This window comes from Megachile rotundata, chromosome 10, assembly GCF_050947335.1.
Source record: "Megachile rotundata isolate GNS110a chromosome 10, iyMegRotu1, whole genome shotgun sequence".
In the NCBI taxonomy this organism is placed as follows: domain Eukaryota; kingdom Metazoa; phylum Arthropoda; class Insecta; order Hymenoptera; family Megachilidae; genus Megachile; species Megachile rotundata.
The window spans coordinates 5333657-5359420 of NC_134992.1; the positions used below are offsets into that span (position 1 = coordinate 5333657).

General features: G+C 32.3%; 4 protein-coding genes and 1 long non-coding RNA gene across 9 annotated transcripts in view; 1 reads left to right on the plus strand and 4 right to left on the minus strand.

Moving 5' to 3' along the window:
• LOC143265242 (uncharacterized) overlaps positions 1-25764 on the plus strand; it is a 242684-nt gene that overhangs the window by 67619 nt on the left and 149301 nt on the right. The window lies entirely within an intron of this gene.
• On the minus strand, positions 1316-3915 carry LOC100881118 (phospholipase A1-like). Of its 4 annotated transcripts, none has more exons than XM_076536491.1 (5): positions 3770-3915; positions 3228-3321; positions 2714-3031; positions 2303-2545; positions 1316-1858 (listed from the first exon to the last, which is right to left on the minus strand). In XM_076536491.1, exons 2-5 carry the CDS (start codon positions 3280-3282, stop codon positions 1464-1466), a joined length of 1011 nt encoding a protein of 336 aa, XP_076392606.1. In that variant the 5' UTR covers positions 3283-3321; positions 3770-3915; the 3' UTR covers positions 1316-1463. The 4 variants fall into 4 exon arrangements, with proteins under 4 accessions (XP_076392606.1, XP_076392607.1, XP_003700222.3 ...); XM_076536492.1 differs by having other exon boundaries at positions 3228-3340; positions 3770-3912; XM_003700174.3 differs by having other exon boundaries at positions 3228-3313; positions 3770-3810.
• Positions 5381-8500, minus strand: LOC100881229 (phospholipase A1 VesT1.02-like). The gene is made up of 4 exons (XM_076536572.1): positions 8488-8500; positions 7332-7649; positions 6978-7220; positions 5381-6324 (listed from the first exon to the last, which is right to left on the minus strand). The coding sequence occupies exons 1-4, from the start codon at positions 8498-8500 to the stop codon at positions 5930-5932; spliced, it is 969 nt and encodes a 322-aa protein (XP_076392687.1). The 3' UTR covers positions 5381-5929.
• Positions 11775-14802, minus strand: LOC143265306 (pancreatic lipase-related protein 2-like). Its single transcript, XM_076536622.1, has 3 exons — positions 14576-14802; positions 13041-13283; positions 11775-12387 (listed from the first exon to the last, which is right to left on the minus strand). The coding sequence occupies exons 1-3, from the start codon at positions 14781-14783 to the stop codon at positions 11993-11995; spliced, it is 846 nt and encodes a 281-aa protein (XP_076392737.1). The 5' UTR covers positions 14784-14802; the 3' UTR covers positions 11775-11992.
• LOC105664305 (lipoprotein lipase) lies at positions 17204-20393 on the minus strand. Of its 2 annotated transcripts, XM_076536517.1 has the most exons (5): positions 20282-20340; positions 19996-20051; positions 18638-18961; positions 18004-18246; positions 17204-17715 (listed from the first exon to the last, which is right to left on the minus strand). In XM_076536517.1, exons 2-5 carry the CDS (start codon positions 20012-20014, stop codon positions 17315-17317), a joined length of 987 nt encoding a protein of 328 aa, XP_076392632.1. In that variant the 5' UTR covers positions 20015-20051; positions 20282-20340; the 3' UTR covers positions 17204-17314. The 2 variants fall into 2 exon arrangements, with proteins under 2 accessions (XP_076392632.1, XP_012153617.1); XM_012298227.2 differs by lacking the exon at positions 19996-20051 and having other exon boundaries at positions 20282-20393.

The following is a 25764-nucleotide window of genomic DNA, read 5'->3' on the forward strand; positions in this document are numbered from 1 at the left end:
AAAAAATAGATACAGCTAATGTAAGTACCTCTGGGTACCATAAATATTCATCTAAATAATAGGTATTAAGTTTTTTGACATGCAACATAAGGCTATTAGGACAAAATACTCATGTACTTTGCGTTATCGCTCGGTTTCGATATCAATATGTCCAAAAGTAAACAGAGCAACAGTGGAAACATTTTGTAACAAACGAATACTTTTTATTACTGTATACATCCTTCCAAGCAATAAAAACCTTGCCATAAATTTAATTGAAAAAAGGGACATGTCGAGACAACCTGCTGCAGTATACAATATTCTACGTATTGTAAAAATTAAAATGCGTTGAATTTTAGTGAAATGAATCTGTGTATATGTACTTTTTATCGGATTTAAAAGACAATGGATAATAGTGATAAAAAGGTATATTTTTTGAACGAAATATAGGTTTGTACACCGTCACCGCGGATTGAAACCACAGTTGGCCACATGGCGCGCACGTATGTGTCGCCATTTTGACACTGCATGTGGCAACTTTCCGTATTTGGGCCAATTTTCTTATCCTTAGTCGCACTATAATCATGTTATTTCTACAATGATCGAAGTCGATAATTGCGTAGAAGAAGGTATATTTATATTTTTAATCCCGAAAATCATTTGCTCCCACAGTTTCGTTAGTAGTCACTTATGAGGAGTCTAGTTTAGAAGATTCTCGTCTGGGTGCTTTATTTTAAATAATTAAACCTTTTTTCTATTTTCTATGCAAGCGTTGCAAACACTCGTAATTAATTTCAGGTTTATTACTACCATTATATTCTGAGAGTAAAATGAAAGAAACGGGTTTTACATACTTTGACCTAATGCTTGTATAACATGTGAAATCTCTATAACTCTATGTGAAGGACAATATGTTATATTATCGTCCGTATGATAGGAAAAAATACAAGTCTAATCATATGAATTGTTTACGACAGAAGTTTCTTCTCCTCTTCATAATTGATGAGAGGATGAACGAATTCTTTGCTAACGAGAACAGTGAATTTGCTAAGGTTTCGAATTCTTTATCAAGTAATAGCCTTTGTAGTGTTCAAGAACATTCTAGGCAACCTTTAAATCATTAAAACTAAATTCAATCTTGTTATATTAAATCTTTCGTTAACAAAATAATAAAACTGAGATTAATCGAAATTGTACCATTTAAGAATAAATTAAAGTATTATATAGCAATACTGAAAAAACGTGTTAATTGTGATATACAGAGGATCTATACTTTAGAAGATTTAAATTTTTCATTAAATCTGATCCATTATTTAAAATAAATAAAAGCTCAGAATCGTTTCAAAATGTGTTTTATTTCATTTATTTACACTCAGTGTCAATAACAACGTTTTCTAGCATCGTTGGAAGTAATACATATCCAATTAAATAAATACAATGATAACAACCAAAATTCTTTTCGTGGAAACTGATGAAAGAGAGAATTAATTCTTTGCAAACGGTGGTTTTGAATTTGTCGTCAAATAGTAACTTCCTTCAACATTGAAGTCCGGTGTAACGCCTCCCATATGAGCTTTCTCAGCCAAGTTACATAAACCGAGTTCGTAATTAGCAAAACTGTCGCATTTTCGAGCTACGAAGCCATTGCTGTTTACAGATTCGGCGAAGTATTCGTATGATCGAATATGATCACAAAGTAGAGGGACGTTACAACCATTTTGATGTACTCCACCGTTGACATAAAAGTCGGCATGGCCGATTGACTGGTCCATGCCGTAAATATCGGAAGTGTGAATCACTAACACGTAATTTGCATCCTCTTTAGACAATCTTGAATCTGGACCTCTGAAATGAAAACCGGGACCAGCGGGATCCAAGCCTGTAACAAATATGAATTTTACGAAATATTTATTAACTCTAGCAAATTTTATTGTTTTTGGATATGGCCAGAATTTAAAGGAAAATTTTGGATATCGATATTACCTATAGTATTATCTATAAGTATGTAATTTATATCTTGTCTAAAATTTTATATTTTGCATATTGTCTATAATATTGTCTATAATTTTATATTTTGCATATTGTCTATAATATTGTCTATAATTTTATATTTTGCATATTGCCTATAATACTGTCTATAATTTTATATTTTGCGTATTGTCCATAATATTGTCTATAATTTTATATTTTGCATATTGTCTATAATATTGTCTATAATTTTATAATTTGTACATCCATAATAATGTATGTAATAACAATATTATCTACAATATGCAGCGATTTATTTTTATTCAGTGAACATTTCAATTTAACGTATTCTCACCAATGACGTAATTCACTTTGTTCTTCGCGTAATAAGATGAAAGTCCAGCAATGTGAGCGCCAAGAGAATGGCCGATCACTGTCGTGTTAGACGGATCCATCCCTTGCGAGGCGAGAAAATCGATCATGTGAGCAACATACTTAGCCACCTTAACAAGCTGAAGGGACACCCAGATGTATTCGTATGTCGATATCTCGTGCCACTCGATCAGAATGAGATTGTAATCGCCGTGCTGTAAATATGCTGTAAATGGAAAGACAGTGAACGTCTGCAGAACTCAAAAGTTTAAATCTTCGATACGTAATTGAAAATTCTTCTGTAGCTTATAACTCTACTGCATTAAAAGTAGCATTGAGTATTTTTTGAAAGTAAAATACCTGCAATTTGCAGTAAAATATATCAAAAATATACCGTCACGAATGTAGGTGCATTGTTGTTCGAAGCAAGAAGTTTCCCAACCGGTGACGACGAACACTGTAGGTTTCCTTGGATCAAATTGACCACGTTTCAAACTTTCGACATCGTTGATGTATAATCGCACATAGTCTTTTCTTCTATTTCTCGTGTATAGATTGAACGAGATAATGTTCCGATAATTAGATTCACTCGTGTTTTGTTCGTTGTTAAACACGGTTAGCTGTTGTTTGAGCGTATTACCGTAATCGTCTATTGTATACACAAAAAAATTAAGGCCGAATCGAAGGTCCGTCAGGCCCCACGCAAAAGTACCTATAAACAATGTTTACTTTATTTACTTACATTAATTATGAATTGACCGCACAATGTGGATTCAGAGAGTAAATATAAAATAAAAACAAAGAGTAAATACAAAAGTAGGGTAAGAATTGGATAAATAAGGATGTTTCTCTTCACATTTCCTTCTTTCAAATCGAATTTTTATGAATATTAGAAATGTTGTATTTACCCGTAACAACAGTGAGTAGCAGTAGAATCTTAACGTATATTTTGTTTGTTCCCATTTCTCTGGCAACTTGAAGTGAAGACACGTTTCTAAAACGCTAAATCAAATTCAACCTTCTGTAAGATAATTACGATGACTTATATATTATTATACCTCATCGTTGGTATTATAATATATTTATTATGTACTTCATGGCAAGCTATATTATTCTTCGTGATAAATCTGACAAGTGTGGTAAGCTATCATGTTAAATAAAATAAATAAAATTTATGTAAAACAGACATCACACATCCTACAGTTCTTTACTACAATTTTGCAAGTCAACAAAGTTTCCAAAATTACTTTCATGGAATGCAGTTTTGAACGATAAGGAAGGAATCAATTAATGTGGTGCCGATCTCTGTTAACTTCTGATTGGATAAATGGATTGCCACATTTGCTAATAACTTTAATAAACTGATTCCATTCACATTCAAATGAGCACAAATTTTTGATATTAACAGTGGTAAGTAAAAACCAGTTCCAACCGTCGGAGTTTCACTTACTGTATACTGCCTTCGTTTCAGTACCAACTGATGTCAATCATAATTTTGTCGCAGCTGAAGTGTCGTACTTATAATGTAAGACCTTGCAATTATAACCGACAATATTTTAAACAGAGTGCTATGCACATACTAAACACTTTCATTAAGAGCAGCACTTTAAAATCCAATTATATATTGGCTGGTGATACGTTATTTTTTATGATATCGGGTAAAAAGGGGCAGCACATAAATCTTCAGGAAGTCCGATTTTCCATTTGAGATCATATAACTGCTTTAAAAAGAATATTATTTATAATATTTTTATTAGATAATAGTTCAAAAAAATTCACAATATTTTTATTGTATAATAGTTTAAAAATGAGAGTTGTTACTGTAAATATGTAACTTTTATTTATTTAACAGTTCTATAGATTATTAACGCTTTTCATGGCGAAAATAGAATTATAGCAAGTCTGAAGAAAATTGAGGAGGCTGTTATAAAAATTTAGGAAGAAATGAATCAAGCTGCCAGTTAAATCCGAAAACGAATACGTACCTGTGTAAGGTTTGCACGTTGGACGACAAAAATAAATTTTCTTCACACTTTCATTCTTGTTACAATTTTGTTTTCGTCAAAGCGTAAATAATCTTAATAGCTGTAAAATAAATATTGACGATATGCGCTTACGGTAATGACTTTTTTATCTATACCCTTTCTGAAACAGGTAAAAATCGCAGTATTCTGTTGGGTAGATTATACAAAATTATTTATACAATTATTTATGATTTCTGTCTTTAGAATAAAGATTTCAGTTTCGATAAAAAAACAGGTTTTGTAATTATACTGAATGCTTTCGAGGAGAAACCATTTTATACTACTCATATGGTAAAACAGTGACTATTGACATTTTGGAAAATCATGGCTTTATATACCACGTATCTTTTTAACAACAATTAGCGTTTCTAAATTGCCTACAATGCTAAGAATAGTATCTAAAATTTTGTATTACGTCTACTTTTTCTTATGAAAAAAATATGTTAAATGCCACACTTTTTTCCTATCTATGAATCACTAATTGCAATAAGTGTACTTCGTTGTTCTCCTGGTTTCAAGATATGGATAAAAGAGGTGGTACATTTTTAAACAGTAATCTGCTTTTAAAGTAATTGGAACGATGATTTATTGTGCGTCTAGCATACTTTTTCATTCATCAAATTATACTGTACGATTCGATTAAATAATATATTTTGGTATATTTTGGTATATTTTGTTTGTTATCGCAAGGTATAATAGGCCGAAAACGATAAAAGCAATTTCCCCAGACACCTCATTAATGGATTTTTCTGAACATTTACTACAAATACAATCGTATTGAACACATTATGTGAACAAACGATTAGATTACTTTAACTTCCCAAAAATTATACAGTTTTGTACCAAAGTACAAGATTACAACAATGTTTATAGATAATCAAAATAATTAGAAACACGTAATATTTGTGTAAATATTAACAAACATTCTAAATAAAAATAATAGGAAACTAACCAATTATCGAATGAAATGAGATTATGTTATACAATCTGAAAATATTGAACAAAATGATACGAGTATTACAATAATTTATGCCTGATTTAACAACAGTAATACAACAAATAATACTGAATGCTTAATATACCAATTTCGATATCATGTAAATCATACTACGTTTTGATTAAACATATGATGTACAACTGACATTTTTCGAAATTTATTTTGACAATGGATTTTACAGTAACTGCAACACGAACAAGTGGTATCCTTCAATGGTCCGTAAGATCTAGAAAATAATCAAAAACTATCATATTCGTTTCTTCAATTTTTGTAATATATATTTATAATTCTCATTGCTTTATGAATGAGTTGGTAACTTTGTTACTGTCACAAAACATTTTGATACTACGTACACGTTTCTCATATTCGGAAATGAAACCTTTGCAGTTTGATCAATTTTCTCAAATGGAAAAATTAACTAAGTCTATTTTTATACATATAAGCACATCACACTAAAGAACACATTGTATGTTCGCAAACATGATATCTCGTATACTATTCTTATGAATCCACGCAATTAAGTGTCACGGGTAATAAATACGCCTATGATATGTACTAACCAATACAAGTACTATTTATATGACCTTATCTAATGCTTCGCGAACGGTGGTTTCGAATGCGTAGTCAAATGATAAATTCCCTTAGCATTCAAATCTGGTGTGGCACCACCCATGTAAGCAGCATCGTTCGATTTGCATTTACCGAGCTTGTAATCAGTAAAATTGTCGCATTTCCGTGCTAGGAAACCTTTGTGGTTTATGGATTCCGCGAAGTACTCGTATGCTCGTGCATGAGGACATAATACAGGAAGGAAACAGCCCTTTTGATCCTTTCCTCCGTTAACATAAAAATCGGCATCGCCCATTTCAGCATGCGTGCCGAGTATGTGGTTTGTATGAATCACTTGCACGTGCTTTGCATCTTCTTTGGAAACTCTTGTACCTGGACCTTTGTTATAAAAATTAGGACCAGCTGGATCTAGGGCTGCAACAAGTACAAACTTTGGAGAATGTTTATTGAAATACTAAACTCTGCAGCAAGTGCATAATGTACTCGTATACTTGTATGTAATATAATGCACTATGTACTTGGTGAACATGGGAGAGTAGATTTGAGAGGTTAAATTTGTAAATTTCGGTAGAAACGTTTAAAATAAAGGTGAGCAGCACGAAAATCTAAAATCTATGACTTTTTGGATCTCTTTGACCACACTATATTACAGAATTCTTTAACTGTATACTGCAGTTTTGCTTGTGAACAGAAATATGTATATTTAGACTATATTAATCGTTGCTGTAATTTCAGTTTTTGAGCTGTACCACAATTGTCTGTGAAGTGCTGAAACGGTTGCCACTGAACATCGTTCTTACAGGTCTTGTTTATTTCAATAAATTTTCGGTAATCGAAGTGGCGTAAAATTGTTTTCTGAATACATATTTTTCAAAGAAGCTGCGCATATTTAAAGTCACGAAGTATGGACAATTATCTGACGTATAAGTTATCAAGAAAAATAAATTTGTTTCTCACCATCTTTAGTAACAAAAATATACATGTCTTCCGATAGAAAATTACATTTGTTCCGAATTTCTATTCCTGGCATTGTTTAGGTAAAATTATTTGAGGATATATCTACTCACCAACAACGTAATTCACTTTGTTCTTTGCGTAATAAGACGAGAGTCCAGCAATATGAGCACCGAGAGAATGACCTACTATCGTTGTCTTAGATAAATCCATTCCTTGCGTTTCAAGAAAGTCGATCATGCTGGCAACGTATTTGGACATTTTTGGGACTCGATTGCTTACCCAAAAGTATTCAGCTTTACTTAGACCATTCCAGTCAATTAGGATGACATTATAATCGCCGTGTTTTAGATAAGCTATGAAGATTTATATACATAATGTTTGTGAAACAAAATACTGAAAATGCAGAACTTCATTCAAAAATGTAATAATAGTAAATAGTTTTCGCTTTTCCTACCAGAACATACCATCGCGAACGTAGGTGCATGCTTGGCTATAATGAGAGTTTCCCCATCCATGAGCAACGAATACTGTTGGTTTCTTCGGATCAAATTGACCGCGCTTCAAACTGTCAGTATCGCCAACGTATATTTGTATAGAATCGTTGCTTCTGTCTTTTGTGTATAGATAGAACAAGATGATATTCGGATAATTGGATTCCCTTAAATCAGCTACGGTATTAATTAAAGATATTTCTACTTTAACCACGTTGTTGTAGTCGTCCTTCCCATATAACTCCACTGTAGCACTATAACCAAAGCCGTCGTCCTCTATCACAGGTACACCTGCGAATAGTATTTTCGTTAATAGTATTAACAAAATTTTAGTAATCATTTACAAAGCGACATTACAAACATTATATTTTCGATTTTAATATAATCTTCTTGACAAATCTGCAGCAAGTATAAGTCATTCGGTTCGATTATTCTTGTCAACAATTCTTACATAACATTCAATTCTCCGATTTTCATAAATATTACATTGTTTTAGGTCTAATTTAGGTCTAAATTGAGTCTAATACAATTATTATATAATGGAAAAGTTTACTCTTGAATTTCAGGTTTAGATCAAAATATAGTTTGAAGATAGATTATTGAAACGATAAGAAATGATGGTGTAATCATCATCTGATAAATCAGAAAAATTATTAGTTTACTTATTGTTGCTTCCAAAAATTTGAAATAGGTTTTATATCATGGCTTCTCACTTTTTGTATAAAAGTGAGGTGATTTAAATTTAACTTAATTACAAGGAAATTTTAATATAAATTTAATTTAATTACAAGCTTGCATTGACATGAATTAAATTTAGTCATGAGGTTTAAGATTTCAATAAAGGAATATCTGAATTCGTGTGCAGAATGATTAGTATCAGTAATACTATTCTTACCCATAATACCACCTAGTAGTAACAGAACAATTTGGACGTGTACTTGCATGTCTGTTTCCGTTTTGCCGATAACTGCAAGCGGAACACGTTTATAAAGCAGTGAATTAAACCACTCAGAGCGTCTGTAATACAATGTTTCATTGTTGAGTATAAATTAGAGGTATCTATTGCACAATAATAAATGGGCAATGATGTACCATTTTAAGAAACACTACATTATCCTTTAACGCATACCCATTTCATCCATAGTTTTCTTACGTGACCTTATTTATTACTGAATGTTTCAGTTGGTATATCATTAATTTGTAATAAGATTTTGATCCAATGATTTTCATTTTTCCGAAATATAATTTTCGAATGTTAAAAATAATAATTTTTATTGAATTATATACAAACTTATTTTAACAAATTACTGTAGGAAACAATGTAAAATTAGAGTGATACTTTAAGTTATAACGTCAGATCAGATTTATTTAATAAGTTTATATCGCGTTGTTAGATTAAAAAGTATGAAATTGATTTAGAGTTATTGTAATAGAATTTTAAAATAAAAACAACTTGTTGTAGTAATTATAAAATCTAATTATACATGAAGTGTAATTGTTACAAGAATTGTTAATACTTTAAGTTAAATTTAATTTTCATAATAAAGCTGAAAGCTTTCTTTAACTACCTAAATAGTTTATAAAGCAGAATGTCATTTTCTTATTAGATTGGATATGTATTCAAATATCGTCGTTAATTTTGAAATACTTTCAAGTAATTAGTAATTAGTTAGCTGTTCTCGAAGTAATGACACACGATGGCTTTTGCCCCATTGATCACCGAAATGTATAATAATATGAAATGATTTGACATACCTAGGAATTGGTATACCTCACTTGCTATCACTTGTTCGTATAATGGACGAACAGCAATATGATTTTAAAAGCAATTATGTAGATTGCTTAATTAATGGGTTTCCGTAAACGTTTACCGGAAATTACATAACAAGTTATATTGAATTATTATATAATCAAAAAATGCTTTATGTTTTCATAAGTTAGATCTGATTACTTTGCAGTAAAGTATCTATGCTATAAATTAAATTTACGTTAATTATCTATGATTTCTACAAAATAAGTACGTTTGGATACCCACACAATTTGCACAAATATTAACGGAAATTATAAATTATATGATTGAACATTAAGGAATTTACCTTATTACTCTGAGAATTAAGAAATTATGGAATTTAAGGAAAATTAAGAAATTAAGGAAATAAATTTAGTATTTATTTATTAAGGAATTTAGTCACTAGTTAGGAATAATGAATAAAATCCTAATTATACAAATAATTTTTTTAATTTAATAAAATTAAACAATATGTACTGAAACATTGATATATACGGGTTGCAATAATGCATATTAATTATCGTATTAGAACCAGTATTGTGTGAATGTTCATTTTAATCGACCTTATAGTACGTTTATATGTATATTTGTTTTTCCAAATAATTTTCATAAAATTTATTGAAATACAGAGTGGTAAATCATATAAAATATTTTTATATATTCTCATAGAGCATATTAACAAGTACACGAGTTTTGCTCATATGAAATTATAATTTGTGCCATACTAACGTAAGAGTCAATATATTGTTTTCTAAATACTTAAAATTATTACTAAATCTTATTAAAACATGTCGAATTTTTAATTGATTATCATTTTTGCTGTTAACGATTGCAATTATTATCCCATGTAAATTAATAGAACTTCCAGATAATTTAGTGCGATCACAATTTTTATTTCGAATGTTCTTAGATACTAAACGAGATTGCACGCAACTATCGTTCTGTTATTTTGTTTCAGAATATCTTTAATATACATTTCCAGTTCTTATCAACTCATAAATTTGGTTGTGGAACGAGAACATATCAGTTACCGATTTGTTACCATTTCTATTGTATGAATTACTAGCTCATCATTTTTACGAACCAATGTATTTCACAACAGTTTTTCAAGTATATATAATTAATTATTATTGTAAAATTACACTGTATGTTATTGTACAAACTGTTCTAGTTTCTTACTATCACACCTTAATAGTACGTTTTGCGGATACGAATAAATGTATATTGTTACATAAATATAACTCCTTAAAAAGTAAAGTAAAAATGTTAACAGATAAGTGTAAATAAAGAGGAAGTTTTAATTACAGTTGTTAGCATACACAGTGAAATAAATCAACAATAATTGAATCTGACATGTGTAAGGTTATATTTGCTCTTTGAGGTGATTAAATACTACAGGGATTTTGCATGTGACTATGTATCACGATGCCATTGTTCGTAAGCTAACAGTTAATGCGAATCCAATACACGTATCTGATCTAACACTTCATACAGTCAACAGAAACTTCATCTTGTACAAACTGCCATAACTATCCATATGTTTACAATATTAAATTACATGTCACCTTAACTTTCAAAATATATCTGTAATAATATGTATAAGTGATATGTATCTTACTTAACAATTTATAATTTTCAATTAATACCGAATATTTCCGTATTTAAAAGTATGTGATAGAATTGCGTATTTACAATGAGGATTAAGATAAGGAAATTTAAATTAAAGAAATAACAATTCTCAATGTAATTTATAGATTTTACAGCTCTCAATGTATTAGATTTTATAGTTTTCATTAATTAGAAAAATTCATAAGTGCATTTTATTATTAGCTGATTCTTCACTTATAATTAGGAATTGCTAATGCTTGGTGATATAAACGTGGGAATACAATAAGTGGTAATTTAACGTGTGAAAATCTAATATATTGCGATTTAATGCGTCGTAATTTAACGCGTGATAATTTCACGTGAGATAATCTAATACGTGATGATTTAACTCGTGGTAATTTGATGCGTGATAATTTAACACATGATGATTCAACGCATTAGAATCCAGTATGTAGCGATTTAAAGCAAGACGATTCAACTCGTGGTGAATTAACCCGTGATCATTTAACAGGTGATGATATGACATGTGGTAATCTAACGTGCGACAATTTAACATGTAATGATTTAACACGTTGCTATATAACGCATGGTAACATAACATGTTGACTTAATATAGATCTCACTTAAAAAACCTAGTTAAATGTTCTATAGAGTCACTAGGAATAACACATCTACGCTGAATGTGTAAATATTAAATAAACAAACCGCTGAAATGAAACAACTTTCAAAAGTGATGATAAAAAAAAAATTGTTAGCCACTTACACTTTATAGGGCCAACCAGAAATATCGAAGAAATACCGATCACGCTGTAAATAAAAAATGAAATAATTGAAAGGTGTAGTATCATGTCCAATCCGACTTTGCTGATAGCCTCTGGCGAAGGCTTTCAAAAGCAATGAATTGAATCGATGAAAGCTTCTGCAAGACAAAGTTGCATAATCCTGCATCAATTATCGATAATGGATCGAAAGTAAAGTAGTATTGGAATTGGTGGCATAATTGAACGAAGAAAAAAACATTTTTGCATAAAGCTATAATTTATTGTTCTTCTGTTGACATAAATGATTCTTTTGATTGTGAACCACTAATTAGGAAACTAACACATACTTGCAAAAGTGATTCTTTTCATACTAGTGATATGAATCTGTACAAATAACTGTCATATGCAATAAATACATTTATGGTAGTAAGTACTGCAAGTCTAATACTTTTTTCGTGACAACATACAACCGTTATCTAATACTTTGCGAACGGTGGTTTCGAGTGCGTACTCAAGTGATAAATTCCCTTAGCATTCAAATCTGGTACGGCGCCACCCATATAAGCAGCTTCGTTCGATTCGCATTTACCGAGTTTGTAATCAGTAAAATTGTCGCATTTCCGTGCTAGGAAACCTTTATGGTTTATGGATTCGGCGAAGTACTCGTAAGCTCGTACACGAGGACATAATACAGGAAGGAAACAGCCGCTTCCATCTTTTCCGCCATTAACATAAAAATCGGCATCGCCGAGTGCAGCATACATGCCGAGTATGTGGTTTGTATGAATCACTTGCACGTGCTTTGCATTTTCTTTGGAAACTCTTGTACCTGGACCTTTGTCATAAAAATTGGAAGCAGCAGGATCTAGGGCTGCAACAAGTACCAACTTTGGAGAATGTTTATTGAAATACTAAACTCTGCAGCAAGTGCATAATGTACTCGTGTACTCGTATGTAATCTAATGCACTATGTACTCGGTGAACATGGGATCGTAGATTTGAGAGGTTAAATTTGTAAATTTCGGTAGAAACGTTTAAAATAAAGGTGAGCAGCACGAAAATCTAAAATCCATGACTTTTTGGATCTCTTTGACCACACTATATTACAGAATTCTTTAACTGTATACTGCAGTTTTGCTTGTGAACAGAAATATGTATATTTAGACTATATTAATCGTTGCTGTAATTTCAGTTTTTGAGCTGTACCACAATTGTCTGTGAAGTGCTGAAACGGTTGCCACTGAACATCGTTCTTACAGGTCTTGTTTATTTCAATAAATTTTCGGTAATCGAAGTGGCATAAAATTGTTTTCTGAATACATATTTTTCAAAGAAGCTGCGCATATTTAAAGTCACGAAGTATGGAAAATTATCTGACGTATAAGTTATCAAGAAAAATAAATTTGTTTCTCACCATCTTTAGTAACAAAAATATACATGTCTTCCGATAGAAAATTACATTTGTTCCGAATTTCTATTCCTGGCATTGTTTAGGTAAAATTATTTGAGGATATATCTACTCACCAACAACGTAATTCACTTTGTTCTTTGCGTAATAAGACGAGAGTCCAGCAATATGAGCACCGAGAGAATGACCTACTATCGTTGTCTTAGATAAATCCATTCCTTGCGTTTCAAGAAAGTCGATCATGCTGGCAACGTATTTGGACATTTTTGGGACTCGATTGCTTACCCAAAAGTATTCAGCTGTGCTTAGACCCTTCCAGTCAATTAGGATTATATTGTATTCACCGTGTTCAAAATAAGCTGTAAAGTTTGAGGTAGATTACGTTTACGAGGTTAAAAATCTCGCACCTTCTGTGCATTTAAAAAGTGCAAGATCATCTTATAAAAATTTAATTTCTATCTGTGAATAACAGTGGATGTTGTTTAGAAATGTAGCTAGTTATGCCATTATTGAAGTGATTAGCAATGAGAAGTGAAGTGATGCTAATGCGATTTCTTTTTCAAGCACTATCCAGCATAATTGATTCTACAGCAGGGAAGGGCAAGGATAAAAGTAGCTGCGTAATGAAAGTAGCACGCCCTTTTCCCGCTTTTGCAAACAGTTTGAGACGATTAGTTTTTCATAATTTCACACTTTCAGCTAGTTATTCGTTCTATTTTTCGTTACTTAAATGCACGGGTATCATTTTTATTGTCACGTAAAGTATAATATTTTAATTTATGTATCTCCTTTTATTGTTTCTTGTATAAAAAATTCTGTTCTTTGCTGGTCAAAGTATGTTTACTTAATTCTCCACAAAGTGGTTAATGTTGCTTTCGTCCTGATCAGGAGGAAGGCAACAGTAATAGTAATTGCAGAAAAATATCATAACGTTGCTACTACTTATCACACAGACGCAAATCTAGGTCTAGTGGTAGGTCTGTAAACATACTTTCGTATGGTATAGTTCTATTTCTATATTTCTGAAAGACGATTGGCAAATTGGCCGAATGTGGAAAATGTTACTCTTACCTCTGCTCTGCCATATGTTGTAGACAACTGTATAACTAGCGAGGAGGAGGCTGATCCAAGGGGGTGCCTGAGCTACGGTCAAAATCGATCAAAAAAGAAAAACAGACACTTTATATATATTTTTAACAGTATAAATTATTGGCTTGAGCGGTCATATAAAAAATAGAGCCAAAGAACAAAGACAATCAGCAAAAATTTCGTGTAGCCACCTCGAATATTAGAGCGTTAAATTAGCACTTTTCAAGGTAGGGTGGCGGTGCATACCTTAACCCCTTCCCGTGCCATTTAATCAACAGATACGTCAGTCAAGAGTAACTATTCAGGGCTATAACATTAAAACGAACAAAGAAAATTAAAATGTAACTATTTTATATCCATGGATCCTTGATAACGTAACTTATAGCTGGACTTAAATTTCAAGTTGAGTAAGAGTGTTCAAAATTTGAGTAAGGTTTGTCACATTTGCGCTATAAGTGCGACACGAGTGAGACTCTTCAAAGTACGGGAAGAGGTTAACCTTAGGTTAGTCTCCGCGACAGTTATACAGTTGTCTATAATATTAGAGTATAGCGAAATTTACCATTGCGAATGTATTCGCATATTCGGCTGAGATAAGAGTTTGCCCATCCATGGATGATAAACACTGTTGGTTTCTCCGGATCAAATTGACCGCGTCTTACACTGTCAGTGTCCCCAACGTATATTTGTACAGAATCGTTGCATCTATCGTTCGTATACAGATAAAACAAAATGAGATTCGGATAATTATTTTCGCTTAAGTCTTGCATGGTATTAACTACATATACATGTTCGCTGACCATATTCTGGTAACTGTCTTTCTTATACACCTCCACCATAAGAGCAAAACCCACGCGGTCTTTGCGTGACACAGAAACACCTACAAATAATATTATCTTATTGAATATTAGTAATTAATCATAAAAGGATATGTTATCGATTTTGATATATTTTTTCCTGATGAATCTGCAACGAAAGTAAATCAGCAAAATCAACTATATTTGTCAATATTCTTTAAGTGACATTCAATTTTTCGATTTCGGTAAATATTAAAAAGTTTTGAGTCTTGTTTCGTTTAAAATCTGAGGATTTGAACTTTGTTTGCTGTGTTTAGTCTTCAATTTAAGGTTTAGATCAAAACATAGCTTGAAGATTATTGAAACGATAAGAAATGATGATGTAATCATCATTTGATGAATCAGAAAAATTGTTAGTTTACTTATTGTTGCTTCCAAAAATTTGAAATAGATTTTATATCATAGCTTCTCATTTTTTGTATAAAAGTGAGGTGATTTAAATTTAACTTGATTACAAAGAGATTCTAATATAAATTTAATGTAATTACAAGCTTGCATTGACCCAAATTAAATTTAGTTATGAGGTTTAAGATTTCAATAAAGGAATGTCTGAATCAGTCTGCAGAATGATTAGTATCAGTAATACTGTTCTTACCCATAATACCACCTAGTAGTAACAGAACAATTTGGACGTGTACTTGCATGTCTGTTTCCGTTTTGCCGATAACTGCAAGCGGAACACGTTTATAAAGCAGTGAATTAAACCAATCAGAGCGTCTGTAATACAATGTTACGTTGTTGAGTATAAATTAGAGGCAGCTATTGCACAATAATAAATGGGCAATGATGTACCATTTTAAGAAACACTACATTATCCTTTAACGCATACCCATTTCATCCATAGTTTTCTTACGTGACCTTATTTATTACTGAATGTTTCAGTAGGTATATCATTAATTTGTAATAAGATTTTGATGCAATGATTTTCATTTTTCCGAAATATAATTTTCGAATGTTAAAAATAATAATTTTTATTGAATTATATACAAACTTATTTTAACAAATTTCTGTAGGGAACACTGTAAAATTAGAGATCACTCTAATTATAGTCAATCAAAGTATCAACTTTAAGTTATAACGTCAGATCAGATTTATTTAATAAGTTTGTATCGCGTTGTTAGATTAAAAAGTATGAAATTGATTTAGAGTTATTGTAATAGAATTTTAAAATAAAAACAACTTATTGTAGTAATTATAAAATCTAATTATACATGAAGTGTAATTGTTACAAGAATTGTTAATACTTTAAGTTAAATTTAATTTTCATAATAAAGCTGGAAGCTTTCTTTAACTACCTAAATAGTTTATAAAGCAGAATGTCATTTTCTTACTAGATTGGATATGTGTACAAATATCGTCGTTAATTTTGAAATACTTTTGTGGCGGTTTCACTCCCACGCTCATCGCCACTAGACGGCGCATAGAATCGAGACCTAGGCTTTCTCGCTAGTACTCAAAGAGCCTTCCTATTCATTGTATATAGTTCCTGTCCATCCGTTCCTTACATCCCCGCGTCTAAGGCAAGGGCCTGTTAGAACGCCTTACTGATGAGTCCACTAGCATGCCCCGGACGAAACGTTCTCCCTCTCCTTTACTTTTCCTAGCTCCCTACCATAGCTACCTCAACCGCCAAACTTTCAAGTAATTAGTAAAATTAGTTAGCTGTTACTCAAAGCAATGACACACGATGGATTTTGCCGCATTGATCACCAAAATGTAATATGAAATGATTTGACATACCTAGAAATTGGTATACCTCACTTGCTATCACTTGTTAGTATAATGGACGAACAGCAATAAGATTTTAAAAGCAATTGTGTAAATTGCTTAATTAATGGGTTTCCGTAAACGTTTGCCGGAAAATATATAACAAGTCATATTGAATGATAATTTAATCAAAATGCTTTATGTTTTCATAAGCTAGATCTGATTACTTTGCAGTAAGGTCTCTATGCTATAGATTAAATTTGCGTTAATTATCTATGATTTCTACAAAATAAGTACGTTTAGATACGCATAGAATTTGCACAAATATTAACGGAAATTATAAATTATATTTGCGAAAAGAAAAGAAATTCACCACTTACGGATTACGACATCACATCTGAATAGACCATCACTCATATTTATAATATATACAGGTACATAAGCAAGCAAATTTATCTAGCAGTAAAGTATAGAAGTTTGTTCGCTTATTTCTACCTTTGAGATTTCAAAAGCGGTACACGTTGATGTAATGATAGTAGGATCCCTCTACCGGTTAGCGAGATGATACCTCACAATGAAATTTTTACTAGATGTGACTGTGTTGGTTAATAAAAAATATACATACATAATTATGATATGCTCATTTTATTAGTTAATTTTTCATTTCCAAATACACATATTTTTTATGTATCTGTAATTTTAGCAACTAATTAGAGCGACTAGTTTCATAAAGATTTCTATATGCTGCCCTTTCCGTAAAGTGATTTCGAATTTGTGTTCAAGAAATATTTTCCTGTAACGTTCGAATTCAGTTCGGCGCCACCCATGTAAGCGATATCATTGGAATTGCATAACCCAAGTTCGAATTCAACGTAGTTATCGCACTTTCGAGCCGGAAAATCGTTGTACAATATGGATTCAGCAAAGTATTCGTAAGCTCGTCCATGGCCACACACCTCACCATTTGTGCAGCCAGCTTGAAGTATGGCACCGTTAGGGTAAAAGTCAGCATGACCCAATTCATTACACAAGCCGATGGTACAGGTTGTGTGGATTATTAATACATATTCTCCATCCAGTTCGGAGATCCTCCCGCGTTCATCTTTCAAGGTGAAGAGGGGACCCGCAGGATCCAAGCCTGTAAAAAATAGCATTGTTAAAACAGATTTATTTACGAAATTCATAATTAAATATTTTCTTATTACTTTAGTGTCTGTGTAATGTAATGTTCCTGATTTGAACGAGTTTTAGAAACAATGACTGTTTATTGTAAATAATTTTTAGGTAGCAAGATTTGGCAACTCACTGCTATTTATGAAGTATTTTGAAATTATTTGATAGAAATCTTGTCGCACGACAAACTCTAGTTTGCATCCTTTAAAAATATTCCTTCACAAAATATACGTATTATTGGAAGTATGCTTACCGACAATGTACCCCGCTCGTTCCGTGGCATAGTAAGATGAAAGACCCGCTATATGAGCACCTAATGAATGACCCACTACAGTCACATTATCTGCATCCACACCTTGCGAATAGAGAAAATTGAGAAATGTAGAGATGTGCTGGGCAATTTTTGGAAGCTCTTGGCTTAAAAATACGTAATCGTAGTAGGCCAACTGACTCCAGTCGATTACGATGATGTTGTAATTGCCATGTTTAAGGTAAGCTGCAAAATACAGAATACGTTAAATCCATGAAATAAAGTAGGTGTTATAACTTAATAACTCTGGTAAGATAAAGAATGAAAATATTTTGTACTGAAAGCGTTGTTTGAGGACACAGTAAAATTAATCAAACACTTATTTCTTTTATGCAAGTCAGAAATGAGTAAGAATTTCAACACTTTATGGCGATGTTTTGTGATGGTTTAACATGTAGTAATTTAACGGGTGACAGGTTTAACATGTGGTGATCTAACGTGTGACAATTTTAATGCGTTGTGATCTGATGAATAGCGATTCAGATAGAGAAATTCAACCGACAATATAACAAAAATTAACAATACAATGATAGAGTGTTAAGGATGATGTTGAATCGTAAATGTAAGAAAAACATACCATCCCGAACCAAAGTGCATGCACTTGCATTGTAAGAACTTCTCCATCCATGAGTGGCGACTTTGGTTGGTCTGCTCAGATCAAAATGGCTGCTATTGAAAGCCTCGGTATCGTTAATATACAATCTTTCAGCATCGGTGCCTGTTTCGTTTGTATATAGATAAAAATTGACGAGGTCCTGTAAGTCTTCTACGACTAGAGATCTTCCAGAGCCAATTAAGCTCAAATCTATTTTCACTATTTCGCCGTGCTCGTCTTCTATGTAAATGTCCGGTTGAGTATGCGTCACATTCGCGATAGCGCCTATTGCCTTTCCTATAGCTTCTGCGATAAACATTTACAGCATCGAGTTAGTAACAACTATTAAATAAGAATTGTAATAGCCATTAAATTCAAGCGAAACCTTGATAAAATATTAGTCAGCAATATAAACTTCGTTAAATTAACTAAGCATTTTGTGTACGATTGATAAGACTGTGAATAATATTTATGGCAATTGCAACTGGTATGGCAATTGTCTCCGAACGCAAGTAAAATCTTGACGGTTGGAAAATTCCCTAAGAGAACCAAGTCTTTGTTTATAGGGTTAGGTAACCTTCGGCAATTAAACGTCCTCGATAAATTATGAAAATTACGTGTTGCGTGATATTTGTATAGCAATAAATCTAAATTTATCAGCAGCTGCAAGTTGTTAATGATATGTAAATTAGATATAAGCCAAATCAGTTTTCTCCCGTCAAAAGTGATATTATGGAATCTATCATATTTTTGTTTACACTAATATATTTTTAATACTAATACTAATATACTAATATGTATATATTTTATTAACTTTCAGAGAATAGAATCGGTGTATTTTAGATCTTGAACAAAATAACAATAGAAATCTTAGGTTATTAATATAACCGATATTTCTACATACTTTTACGAAACTCTAGCTTTACTAAATGTAAAATATGTAACCAATTCAAGATAAAACATATTCAAAGTCATTTTAATAAATATGCATAGAAAGTAACATTTCTATTGAAATGTTCAAAAAGAATTGTATAAATAAAATGTAATAAATGCAAACATTCGGCACGTGGAAATAAAGTATATGTTAATTTACCAAATTTACAATAAATAATTATTAAAAATTTAAGCGGTACTTGACACGTGATAAAATAATATGTAGTATTGTTTCTACTGTGCAACAACACATTACTTAACGGTACAACGCATGAGAATATAACGCCTGGCTGCATTGCGTAGCGATGTAGCTCGAGGTCATATAACACGTAGGAATTTAACGCGCGAGAATACAACGCGTGATATTCAATCGCGATCCAATACGTGACTATATGTATAATACGTACGAATTTGACATTTGGCCATATAACACGTGGCGATATATCAAGTGGGATTTTAACACCTGAAAAAATAATGTGCAGCTGCAATGGCTATATGTATAATGCAATATAACGCGTAGCGATCCAAAGCTTAACACGTGGTGATCTAATATCTCCTCCAAACTAAAAACCTAGTTAAACTAATATTCCTATAGGGTAACTGAAAATAAAACTCTTCTAGTAACTCTTCGTAAATGTATACGATAAAATTTTAAGAGTTACGAGTAGAAAAATGAAATTGTAAGAAACTTACTCTCGAAAGGCTGGAGCAGATTGAAAGGCGAACTAACCGCGTTGCCAATGAGCAACAAAACAATTGCAGCGTGTAGCTTCATGTTCAGTCCGATTTTGCTGATAACCTACAGTACGGGCTCGTTTATAAAGCGATGGATCGAATCGATGGAACCTTCCGTAAGACAAAGTTACATTGTGCTACACCAATTACCGATAATGAATCGAAAATAATATAGCATTGCAACAGTTGGTATATTTGATCAATGAAAAGCACATGTTTGCATAAAGCCATAATTTATTGTTCACTCATTGACGTTGTAAATAATTCGCTTGACAGTTAACCGCTAATTAAAAAACATGTGTTAAGTGTCAACGGAGTATTGAAAGTGAATAAAAGTAATTACACATTGTGACGTAGCATCTCTTCTGATGTTGCAACAATCACCTTAGTATTGCAATGTTTAGATTGTACAATGTTTTGCTTAGACAGAGGAATTGTTAGATACTTGCAGAATTTCTGATCTGAAAATTTCAAGTTTGAGTTCATTGAGATTTAAAGATCAATTCGAGAATGTGTGTTCATAAAAACTGTTTAAATAAATTTTAAACGAATTTGAACATTTATTAACTGAGAGGTTTATAAAATTAGTGTCGAGTTTTCAAGTTTGGAAATTTGAAAATTTCTAATTTTCTCGATGCTAGGATTTATACATTAAGATATCAAAAATTTAAGAGTGCAGTCTAATAGTGATTACAAAATGAAGAATAAATTATTATTCATGAGAAACAAATAATGTAATTTGGTTCGGTGCTAAATAAAGAAGTTCAAATCATTTGTTGTTCTAAAGGATAAGTGAATTTTTCTTGATAAGTCATTAGGATATTAATTATAAATTTAATGCGAATAATATTCTAATACCAAAATAGTCTACTTTAAAATATTCGAATACACACATATTTTGTTCACAAGTTTTCGAACTTTAAGTCATCAAATACGTAAATACTCAAATTCGGAATAATCTAAATTTTTTTTTAGTAAAAGCAATGCAAACAAAAATAAATATCGAATAATGTACTGACTTGTGTGCGTTCAACCACTGCGTCTTCGATTAAAAAATGGTCAAATCTTGTAATCGGCGGTGAATTCTAATCGAGACGCGGGTTTATTCGAAAGAAATTAATCTTAAGAATAATGATTTAAGATAGATCGCCCGTAACTGTTGACGTGTGTAACTATAAGTCCGGAAAGTTGACTTGTTATAAATTTTACGTCCGAAACGGTTGACGTGTATGTTTAATTCTTCTACGTTGTGTCCGAAACGGTTGACTTGTAGATTCTAGGTCCGAAACGATTGACCTTTTTATGAATTAAATTCTAGAAAGCGAATGACCTTTGTATTAATTCTGACTCTAGGTCCCAAGCGAATGACCTTTGTATTAATTCTAACGATACGTTTTTGTCTTGACATCGAAACGTCGGAAGTTTAAGACATGCTGATTGGTTCTCATTAGAAACCTTGATTTTCCAATCAGCATTGGCCCCTTAACGTTGGGCCCACCCTCTCTTGAGCCCTGAGCGCGCCTTTTTCGGAAGATGGTGGAAATACCGATGAGTACGGGAGGATCTTGATTGATTGATTAATTGATTTTATATGGGCCTCGACTACTATGATCATTGGCCCAAAGGGAAGATCTTGAAGATCGGCAACGCCGAGGTTTTTCCTCCAGGTGACACGTTATCCTAAAAAGTACTGCTACGAAAGAACCGAAACCCTCGGTGACCTTTCAGAAAACCCCCGTTTATGATGGAGTAGTTATTGAAGACGAAATTAGAGTTATAAATTCTAAAGTCATTTTTCACAAAAATGTAAAACTAAATTGCCTAAAATTGACTAAAATCTGTCTTTCAAAAATAACTGTTAGTCCGGACTCATCATAAACTACCTACGAAATCCCCACGTATTGTGTTCCGTCGCACGTTCAAATAAAGCCTCTTCATACAACAGATTAATCGCAAAAAGAAATAAGTGAAATAATAAATAGACTAATTAGGATAAATTATTTATTGTAATAATTAACATTATTTCCGTATAATAAAAAAAGTCTGTGTTTTCAATATTTTTCATTAATGTATTAATCATAGGATATTTATTTCACGTGCAGATAGAGATGAAGGAAATAAAATAAAAGCAATTAATACGGTTTATTTAATACCAACCTTTTTCAACGATTGGCAGACTTTAATTCATTTATTTTAATACGTAGCGTTACGCGGCGCACGTAATCCCCTCAGGGGTGCGAAATAAATGCTTGAAAAGAAAAATCTCGGAGTTATAGGTTTAAGAGACGGAAACCTGTTGTGCTGGTCAACTCTTGGCGTTCTTTTTCTTTTGCTCGTAGCATGTTCTCACCCCCAACGAAGCCTTTCCTTTCTCAGACAGAATCAAACAGGTTTGCGCCGATGTTTCAGGGGTTAAAAACCAGTATCCTTTGAACCTTTTTCTCTCTATTTACTACTGCTTTCCATATTAACTGTGAGCGCTTCGATTTATCTTCTATGCCTCTTTTTCTAATAGATTGCTTACTTTCCACGTTTTATATACGAATGCAGCCATGCTTCTGATTAAGGCAAGAAATAAATTTATTTTCTTCACTTGATTCTTTAGATTCTTTAGTTTTTTTACATTATTAATATATTATTGACTTATGTATTGTGATTAATGAGTTATTATCTTTGTGATGGTGAACATCATCATTTTTTATAGTATTTCATTAAACGAGAGTTAATATTTTTATTGGAAATTATCTCGTTTCTGAAATTCTAAATTTCTAAATTACTGAATCTGTTAATTTTTCAATTTCTCAATTTCTCAATTTCTCAATTCCTAAATTTCTAAATTCCTAAATTCCTAAATTCCTAAATTCCTAAATTCCTAAATTCCTAAATTCCTAAATTCCTAAATTCCTAAATTCCTAAATTCCTAAATTCCTAAATTCCTAAATTCCCAAATTCTCAAATGCCTAAATTTCTAAATTCCCAAATTCCTAAATTCTTAAATGCCTAAATTTCTAAATTCCCAAATCCCTAAGTGTACAACATTTCCAAACTACCCAATCCCTAAATTTTCAAATTTTTTAATTCCTGAAATATTGAATATTTCAATTTCTAAATTTCCAAATTCCTAAATTTTCTAAATTGCTAAAAACTTTCTAAATTTCTGAATTTAACTTTTAAATTGGAATAAAGTAATGTTAGAATTATATTACTATCCCAAGTAATTTACTTCCTTTTTGGAAAGAAACATTAATTTACAAAGAAAATACAAGAAAATAGAAAGAATGTTACTAAAATTTTTGTTAATATTTAGAAAATTGCTGTCATTTGTAAAGAGATAACGATTATTCTTGTTTACGATTCTAAACGCAATTACCTTTTGTTAAATTTACTATTACTCTATGACTACTATGTAATTATTTAATCATTATAATTATTCTTATCTTGTGTCTACGAATATTTCATTACTTACGTTATTTTTTTATTTTCAACTGCTGATTCTTTACAAAACAACCTAACCACTTTCTGTTCAGGATTTATCATTGTTTAATAAGAAATTAATAATTTATTTATTTAATTTATTTCATAACGTTGATCATAACATTACTCCATGAAAATCTTCTTCGTCAAAAATATAAATATTTCACTATTTTATATTACAATCTCTTTATACTATTTTAAATATCTCTTTCTGTATATTTATACCATTTATCATCTTATCTGAATGTATCATTCTCTCTTCTAGATTTCTTTACTATTATTATATTCCGATTATGCAATATAATTATCAATACTCCTTTAAACTGTAATTAACGCAAAATATTTTTCTTCAAAAACAAATTATTTTAACATCAATCTCTTTTTAATGCCGCTCATTCAATTGCTAAAGTTTATATTACTAGTTGCATTCTATGACAATTTTCTGTAATAAAGTGCAGTGACAACTCCAAATCACATTTCATTGATAAATTGTAAAAAAACCCCGATTCGAATGTATTCGTTTCCATACCAGGAAATACAATTTTACTCTTGCTTTCCCGCTTTCGCTGCTCCGTCACGGGTATCCATCATAAAATGGAAAAAAGTGAGGCGCTGTCGTTACTTTCTACCTCGCGATAAACTAACTTCGAATCACTTAAACTCTCTACGTTTTCCCATTACCTGTACACGTTTGCGACCTGAACTCATAGGTGCAACAATTATCTCTAAGTGAACATAAGATCCCACAAAACAGACTCATGAATTCAATCAAGAAAAACAAACGTATCAATAAACTTATCAATCAATTTCATCCTAGATCACGTACGTTCTTAAATAAATAAAATGGCGATATTACTTAAAAACCGAAAAAAAAAATCGCCTTGAAAATTCTTTCTAGCGACAGTCAGCGAAAAAATCGAATTTTTTTAGCCGGCGAAAAAAATGAAAGAAATTCGACTTTTTTCGTCGGGGTATGGATGATCGATGCGAAATCACTCTTAGACACGGCGAAGACACAGCGTTCAGGGTGCGGGCGCTTGCGTGAAGCACGAAAATGAGGGGGTTGGGGATGTTGGGACGTCCAGGGGGGTGAGTTTGGGGATTGTGAAAGCGAGGGCGCCTGCAGTGACTAGCCTCCATCGATTTACCGTGAGCCGCCATCTTGCCACCCTTCGCTACGGGGGTTGACCACCCCCTCCCCCTCGTTCGTCGGTGCCGACCACCCACCCGCCACCGCCACCCCCCTCGAGGCAGAGGCAGACATTTTGAAAAATGATTCCGAAAGTCATCGTGGCTCGGTAGGTCGTTTTTCAGCCCCGACCTTTTCTGCCGGCGACCCCTTCTGTTTTTCGGCCACGTTACCCTGCCACCCCCTGGACCCCCGCCGACGCCGGGAGAACGAGGGAAGAAAAAGCGTGGCGCCGAGCAAAAAGAAGGTGGATCGGAACGCGGAGAAGACAGGGAAATAAATGAAGGGAACCGGGACGCGGATGGTAATTTCGCGATACGCGGATATTAAGTTCGCGAGTGTCGCGCACATTCGATGTGTCTGTGAACTCAGATTCAGACACGGACGCGAATTAATGAAACCGTTCTGTTTTATTGGGAGCTGATACACGTAATTAACTCTGCACTCGATATTTTGATTTTCGGTTCACTGCGGATACCTTTCTACTGTCTCTCCTCGTGCAACCCTTATGCGGACCTGGGCATTTTGAGAAGCTATGAAATTCGCAATTATTATCACCGTGAAATTTGCGATTATTATTGTCAATGTGATATTTGCTGTTATTATTACGGTCGTACTTGGGTAATTGTCTTTTATCTGTTTCTTGTCTTTTATTTGATTGCAGATACCGAAAGTGTAGCGTTTATAGTCAGGGCGATTGTAATTATTTACAATTATTTAGTACTTTAAATGTTTGACTTACTAATAAATATTGTAATTGTTTTTATATTTGACTTAT

Bases quoted from the DNA above. Each gene is read 5' to 3' on its own strand.
- LOC100881118 (XM_076536490.1), bottom strand. The intron at 3,032-3,227 runs GTAAATACAACA...CATTGTTTATAG, and splicing joins GCTACTCACTGTTGTTACGG to GTACTTTTGCGTGGGGCCTG. The intron at 1,859-2,302 runs GTGAGAATACGT...TATTTGTTACAG, and splicing joins CAAAGTGAATTACGTCATTG to GCTTGGATCCCGCTGGTCCC.
- LOC100881229 (XM_076536572.1), bottom strand. The intron at 7,221-7,331 runs GTATGTTCTGGT...AAATCTTCATAG, and splicing joins ATGCACCTACGTTCGCGATG to CTTATCTAAAACACGGCGAT. The intron at 6,325-6,977 runs GTGAGTAGATAT...TACTTGTTGCAG, and splicing joins CAAAGTGAATTACGTTGTTG to CCCTAGATCCAGCTGGTCCT.
- LOC143265306 (XM_076536622.1), bottom strand. From the start codon at position 14,783: ATGCAAGACTTAAGCGAAAATAATTATCCGAATCTCATTTTGTTTTAT. The intron at 13,284-14,575 runs GTAAATTTCGCT...CAAACTTTACAG, and splicing joins ATGCGAATACATTCGCAATG to CTTATTTTGAACACGGTGAA. The intron at 12,388-13,040 runs GTGAGTAGATAT...TACTTGTTGCAG, and splicing joins CAAAGTGAATTACGTTGTTG to CCCTAGATCCTGCTGCTTCC.
- LOC105664305 (XM_012298227.2), bottom strand. From the start codon at position 20,363: ATGAAGCTACACGCTGCAATTGTTTTGTTGCTCATTGGCAACGCGGTT. The intron at 18,247-18,637 runs GTATGTTTTTCT...TGTATTTTGCAG, and splicing joins ATGCACTTTGGTTCGGGATG to CTTACCTTAAACATGGCAAT. The intron at 17,716-18,003 runs GTAAGCATACTT...TATTTTTTACAG, and splicing joins ACGAGCGGGGTACATTGTCG to GCTTGGATCCTGCGGGTCCC.